This window comes from Meleagris gallopavo, chromosome 2 (assembly GCF_000146605.3).
Source record: "Meleagris gallopavo isolate NT-WF06-2002-E0010 breed Aviagen turkey brand Nicholas breeding stock chromosome 2, Turkey_5.1, whole genome shotgun sequence".
NCBI classification, from domain to species: domain Eukaryota; kingdom Metazoa; phylum Chordata; class Aves; order Galliformes; family Phasianidae; genus Meleagris; species Meleagris gallopavo.
In genome coordinates, this window is record NC_015012.2 from 86,920,516 (window position 1) to 86,927,452 (window position 6,937).

Genomic DNA, 6,937 nt, shown 5'->3' on the forward strand with positions numbered 1-6,937 from the left:
GGATGTGAGCACAGCAAAGAGCTTCAGCAGTTTTTGACAACAATGTGGAAGATAAGTCATATTTCAGTTGTATTTTACTAACAAGGCATGCAGACTCTTGTTCATCACCAAGGAAAACTCGTCGCTAATGGTGGTGACTATGTTGAAGTAGAGTATTTTCTTGCTGATAATTTATCAAATAGTGTTACTCTGCTCTTTGTAGCTCTTGTAGTTTCCATGGGGGAAAAGAAGTGAAGTGTCAAGTCATTTCTTTTGGAGCAACCTTCAGCAGTTTTTGACAACAGGTCATATTTCAGATGGCCATGCATATTTTTACTAACAAGGCATGCAGACTCTTGTTCATCACCAAGGAAAACTCGTAGCTAATGGTGGTGACTATGTAGAAGTAGGGTATTTTCTTGGTGATATGTTATTCTATTAAACAGTGTAGCTCTGCTCTTTATATGCATTGTAGTTTCCATGTATGGGGGGTTGGGGGGGAAATGGAGGCATTACTTTTGGAGCAACCTTAGCATGCCCAGAAGATCTATGAATTGAATGGCAGAGGGATTAGGAGACAATACAGCAAAGGCAAACCAATTCCTTAAAACCTGATTTGGCATTTCTACTGCGTTGTGTTTGGGCCCTTGTTGTGTCATGATAAGCAGAAGTTAAAACATGTAGTCAGAAAACAATTTTCCTTCTGTATTCCCTACAGTTTGAAGAAAGATTTCTGGAAACAAAAGAAGATCTCCAAAAGTTAAGGGCAGGTAAGTTTCCTTTAGTTTTTAATAATTAAGTAATAATGATAATTAGAATTGTTTGTCCGAGAGCACGAGAGTTATATTTTGTTTCTTGGAAAGAAAACTTAGACTGGCTGGTACAGACAGACACGCACTGCAGTAAGCATCACCTCGGGGTCCATCCGGCACAACTCCTCCAGCAGGCACACCCAGAGTAGGTCTCCCGTACCACATCCAGGCAGCTTTTGAAGATCTCCAAGGAGGAGACTCTACAGGCTCTGGGCAAACTCTGCCAGCACTCCATCACCCATACAGTGACAGTGTATCCTGGTGTTCACATGACACTTCTGTATCAGTGTGAACCCATTGCCAGTTGCCCCATGTCTGTACATTTTCTCCAGTCACATCATCATGAAATTCATTCATATTTTAGGCTGCCCACAAAGCTGTTTGATAATCTGTATGGAGCCAGAGTCCTGCAAACAGGAGTGCTCCTGTTTTCCTTGCAGCGACTCACCTTGCCCTCTTTAGATTCCATTGCTGTGAGCATGGTTTCTCCAAACCAAATTCCACATCTGTGGTCATTGCTTGGCTTTTCAAGGACATCTAACTCAGAGTGGCATTTGCCATCCTGATTTTCCTCAGGAAGGAATTTACACAACTACAGTCACATATCAAGTTGTATTTAGCTCTTGCACTAATCATGTGAAACACCAACCACTATTCGGCCAATGTAAAGTCAGTGTAGGAGTCACAAAGACATATTAATGTGTATATTAACATTTAACATGAATATAAATATTATCAATAGTCTAGGTTTCCAAAGTACTTTTTCCACACTGTATAAGGAAATTGAGGAAGTGTACCACAAATGAAAAACAGCATTGGTGGTTATTTTCCTATATCCCCATAGATGGTCTTCAGTTTCAGACACTAAGCATCTCTTTGTCTTCTTCTTCCCCAGATGGATGCCTGCTGTTCCAGCAAGTGCCCATGGTGGAGATCGATGGGATGAAGTTGGTGCAGACCAGAGCCATCCTCAACTACATCGCAGGGAAATACAACCTTTACGGGAAAGACCTGAAGGAGAGAGCCCTGTACTGTACCAGTACTACCTTTGTTTGTTAGCTCATAGTTGGTACTACTTTTCTGCATGACACAAGAATATCTCTGCTCACATTTAACTCACAGGACGTTTAGATTCAGTGAGTTTTCTTATAGCATGTGTTGACTGTGAGTGCAGGTGATGTCTACAATAGTAATAAGTAGGTAGATAAGAAGAAAGGCAGCAGGGAGTTTCTGAAGATCAGAGATCAATGCTTTATCAGGGAAAAAAAGAAGCACTGGGGAGCCATGGTTTAACTTGAAGAATGTTAAAAGGCTGTTCAGTACACTATTCAGTAGAGGTCAGACTCTTAGGCACAGGGAGTTGGTGGAGTCACTGTCCCTGGCAGTGTTCAAGAGGTGTCAGGTTGAGGAGCTACAAGATATGGTTCAGAAGCTTGTGGTAGCAGTGGTAATGGGAGTATGGTTGGACTAGATGATCCTTTCCAACCTTGTGATTCTGTGATTTCAGCATATTTGTTAGGAATTGTATGAACATATGCCAATTCTTTAATTGGGTTTAAAAAGTATTATATGCTGAGAAGTATTATATACGAGAAGCATTACCCCTGTTGAAAACAGAAGGAGTACAGCCTTTTACTGTTGGGCTTAAGCTTGTTCCTGTTCCACTATTCTGACCTCCTATATTGGACTTGACCAACTGGATCTGTTCCTTTCAGAATTGACATGTATGTGGAAGGAATGGCAGATCTGTATGATATAATCATGAACCATGACTTCAAACCTGCTAATGAAAAGGAGAAAGATCTTGCAAATATTATGGACAAGGCCACAAATAGATACTTACCAGTCTTTGAGAAGGTATGTGGCAAAGATTTAGTAGCTTAATTTATATTGTTTTCCTGAAACACCAGCCCTGATCTACAGTTTTTTTATTCAGACAAAAAGGAAGGACAAATTCAATGTAAATGGTTTGTCTGTGGTGGGAGTGAGATAAGGCTGGAGACAGAACACCACAAAGGAGACAGAAGACACTGCAGATCTAGGAGATACGCAGAGCTGCAACAACCCAGGACACACTGAGTTCCACAGATGTCTGTGTTTCAGTCTGCATTTTGTTTCAGAAAAAAGCCACAATAGCACTGGGTTCTACCTGAAGCCTCTTCCTCAAGTACCGAACCCTCTGACCAAACACACATTAGAAGCATTGCAGCATATACAGAAGGATTTGCAGGTCCTTCTGTAATTAAAAAAGAAAAAAAAGGAGAAGATGGGTGAGCTGAAAGCAGGGTGTCAAGAAACTGAGGTGTGGGCTACATGCCGAGAGCCCCCAGTGCAATATTCCCCAAACTGAAGCAGAAACAGGTGAGAAATAAGGGAGCTACCCATCATTTGAAAGAGACCAAGATACTCCTACAATGGCCTGGGCTGAATTTGTGTTTCTTGTAAATTTTGTACAGTGATGGTTGTGTTGCATGATGTGTAGACCAACACTGAGTGAGGAAGAGTGCTCTAATTACAGGGGCTACAGAAGTGAAGGCAAGAGGGCTAGTCCTCACCCAGCTGCCAGTAAAAAAATTAAAAAATAAAAAATAAAATGAAAAGCTGCAGAAGGGGAAGGACAGACGTGGAATGGCTGTGATGACAGAGTGGTGATCTGTTTGCATTACATGTTCTCATTACTTCTTCTTGCTTCTGGGACAATTCCATGAGAAAATGACCTTGCTTTAAGTAACATTAAGTGGTATGTCTACATATCACACCTGCTTCTGTTCCCTGTTCCATGTTTTCAGGTTTTGAAAGACCACGGGCATGACTTTCTTGTTGGCAACAAGTTGAGCAGAGCAGATGTGAATTTACTGGAAACTATTTTAATGGTGGAAGAGTTCAAGCCTGATGCACTTGCAAAATTTCCTCTCTTGCAGGTAATTGCATAGACAGTTTTAAAGGAAGTAAACCAAAGCAGAACACTGATTTAAAGTGGTTGAGAAAATATGGGGGTTGGGAAGGTAAGAAAATATCCTAAGTGGTTTTTGGCCAGCCTGGAATTCTGGTGGTTATGGTGGTCTTCTGTCACCATAGCTGCCAGGGTATTGAACTGTATAGTAGGTTGAAGCATAGATTCTTAAAATCCCATAATACCTTGAGTTTTAATAGAGTCACAAGGACCACTGATTCCAGCTCCTGGCTCCACGGAGGATCACCTGAAATTCAACCCATTAACTGAAATCAAACACTCCTTGAACTCAGGTCCACTGCCCTGCGCAGCCTGTTCCATGCCCCCTGCCCTCTGGTCCAGAACCTTTTCCTAATTCCCAGCCTGACCCCAGCTGGAGAGATTCCCATGCCGTTCCCTCGGGCCCTATTGCTGTCACACAGAGCAGAGCTCAGCGCTGCCCCTCCGCTCCCTGTGAGGAGCTGCAGCCGCCAACAGGCCTCTCCTCAGCTCCTCTGCTCAGGGCTGAACACAGGAAGGCACCTCATCTACTCCTCTTATCTCTTGCCCTCCAGGCCCTTTGCCATTTGTGTAGCCCCAGGTGGACACTGTAACAGTTTTATGTCCTTCTTACATTGTGGCAGCCAAACTGCACACAGTGCTGGAGGTGAGGCTGCACAGCACAGAGCAGAGCAGGACAACCCCTCCCCTCTCCCAGAGGCAGGGCTGGGCTGAGGCACTGCAGCGTGCTTTGGCCCTTTGGGCTGCCAGGACACATTGCAGGCTCATGTCCAACTCATCATCAACTGGAATGGCAGATCCCTTTTCTTGGGGCTGCTCTCCAGCCTCTCTACTCCCACTCTGTACATGCATCCAACACTGCCACATCCCAGGTGCAGAATCCAGCATTCATGCACTCATGTTAAACTTAATGTGGTGGGTTACTGCCAGCCTTCCAATTTTTGAGAGCTCACTCTCTGCACTCCCCACCTCTAAGAGAGTCAAGTGCTCCTCTTAAATTAGAGACATCTTCAAACCTGCTTTGGATGCATCTGAGTTTTGACTCTCCATAATTTATAAACACTCTAAAGAGAAATGGCCCTAAAATGCAGCCAGCAGGCTCATGTAACCCAATGTACTGTTATTCTGAGAATTGCCACTGGTCTTAAGTGTAGTGCTGTTTCCCTTTTGTTTTGTAGAGTTTTAAAGCCAGAATGAGCAATATCCCCAGCATCAAGAAATTCCTGCAACCTGGCAGCCCAAGGAAACCACCTCTACAGGAAAAAGATATACCAAACCTGCTGGCAATTTTCAGTTGACCAGCAGCCTAAGTGTGGTGTAACTCCATTCCATTGTCCAGGGTGTTTCCTGTGAAGCAAAGTGAAATTAATTTCATTAATTTCACAAGATTCATTTGCACGTTGGCAAATGAAATTGTTAACTCAGTTGTCTCAAATTTAACAAATTGTTTTAAATGCTTAAAGAGTTTTCCAGAAATAAAGTTGACATTAAAATGTATGTTCAGTGACTTCTTGCTGCTACTGACTCATCCGAGGGCTCTCTTGTTCTCTCTTACTGGTGTTCCCTAACGTTGCTGGAATGTGTAGGAGCTTAGCCTGAGCAGTAGACAACATACCCATCCTGGAAAGAGCTTGGTAGAACTGCAGGTTCTGGCCTAACGGAGATGAAATGTTTGAATTCAGCTTTCCTCTGAACTGAGATGTTCCTCGGCTTGGTGTACACTGGGATCGCGGTTCTACTACACTTCTGTTTTGTCAGTAGCGTTTCAGCCTCTTGTACAGCCGCTTCACCAATACCTCCTTTGAGAAACTCAGCTGTGGCAGCCATGAGCGCTCGATTGAAAGAGGAGTGCTTGAAGCCAGCTGTAGAGTTGAGAAGCTGTTATGGCTGAGGAAGGAGGTGTCTGGCTGGCATCAGGCACTAGCAGGGCCCTGACACGCGTAGCTTTGCGTTGACTGCTGCCAGCTGATACTGAACTCAGTTTTGAGCTGTGTGTAACAGTCCCTGAAATCCAGCTGTAGTGCTGAGAGGCCAGCAAGGAAGTGGAGTACGTAAAGAAGTGTTCAGCACATCACCCACGTATGTAACTGCAGCAGCAGAAGCCAGGAAGATGTGGATGTTGCAGCACTCCTAGCGTGAAGCTGAGCCACCTGCAGGCGCTGAAACTTCTGCTAACACCACCTGCTTTTAGCTGAGCCTCTTTCCAGGGGCTGCCACGGCCCTGCGCTTTGGATTTTTGATGCAAACCATGTTGATATCTCCTGGCGCTGAGCTGACCGCTGAGCAGCGCTCCCACCAAGCCAGGGCCGTTTCAGCTTCTCACGGGCAGCCTCTCCTACCCCGCCCCGCCCCTCAGCGCCCGGGAACACGGAGCCCCCCGGGGCCGCCCACAGCCGACTCCGGGGCGGATCTGGAGCAGCGGGGCAGTGGCGGCGGACAGGGAGCGGTCAGCTGTAGCGGCGGCTTCAGCGGCGGTATTGGCGGCAGGGAGGTGCGTTGGGCTCGGGCCGAACTGTGGGGTGGTGGCCCGGTCGGGGGTTCCGGTCGAGGCCGCTAGGGACCGCGAGGGTCCCGCCGGGCAGCGGTACCCTCTGGGCTGGGGCTGGGCGACAGGGGCAGCAGATGTGGGTGGTTTGTGATTTCTCTTCAGGCCCGGCTGTGCTGCTCAGGAAAGGTAAAAGTTTGCTACTGGGATGTGAGTCGATGCTTTCCAAGGAGCGTGTGTTGCAGAGCGGTGACAGAATCGCTTCAGCACGGTGCCAGCACAGTAGGTGTTCAGCCCAAAGCCCAGAGCTGGGTCCCTCAGCGGTGCCATTGCTGGAAGATCTCCGCTTTTCCTCTCGTGGCCCAGAGCTTCCGGCCTTGGCCAGTCCGTGAGGGAGCTGTGATGGACAAGTACAGCCTGGCACAGGGGTTCTTGTGCTGATGCTGGCAAGCATGGCTTTGGCTGGGTTGATTTTTACCAGCTGTCCCTGTGCTTTGGGGAAGGTCGGGGAAGTTTTCTCCTTCTGCTTAGCTAGCCTGCCCTTGTAGTGCACTTCCCAGCCTGCACCCACATGCTGGAGGTTGGAGTGCTCGTCCAGTGCTGGTCCATGGTGTGAGGGCCCCGAGTGCAGCTCTGTCCTCAGGGGAGAGGACTGGAGCCCATCACCTATTTCCGGAGCACCGGGGAATGAAGTAATTCTGAAAGAAA

General features: G+C 46.6%; 2 protein-coding genes across 4 annotated transcripts in view; both read left to right on the forward strand.

Annotated features, from left to right (window-relative positions):
- GSTA1.3 (glutathione S-transferase alpha class A1.3) overlaps positions 1–5,109 on the forward strand; it is a 27,410-nt gene extending 22,301 nt beyond the window's left edge. The window contains exons 3-7 of one of the 3 annotated variants that reach the window (XM_010707795.3): positions 698–749; positions 1,687–1,819; positions 2,507–2,648; positions 3,581–3,712; positions 4,923–5,109. In XM_010707795.3, coding sequence (XP_010706097.1) covers positions 698–749; positions 1,687–1,819; positions 2,507–2,648; positions 3,581–3,712; positions 4,923–5,042 — 579 coding nt within the window. In that variant the 3' untranslated portion in view covers positions 5,043–5,109. The remainder of the gene's footprint in view (positions 1–697; positions 750–1,686; positions 1,820–2,506; positions 2,649–3,580; positions 3,713–4,922) is intronic. The other 2 variants (NM_001303155.1, XM_010707799.3) reach the window with 2 other exon arrangements.
- Positions 5,110–6,138: 1,029 nt separating this feature from the next.
- The window catches only part of GSTA1.1 (glutathione S-transferase alpha class A1.1), a 13,469-nt gene continuing 12,670 nt past the window's right edge, over positions 6,139–6,937 (forward strand). The window contains exon 1 of the mRNA XM_019612474.2: positions 6,139–6,235. The gene's annotated coding sequence lies outside the window, so the exon portion shown is untranslated. The remainder of the gene's footprint in view (positions 6,236–6,937) is intronic.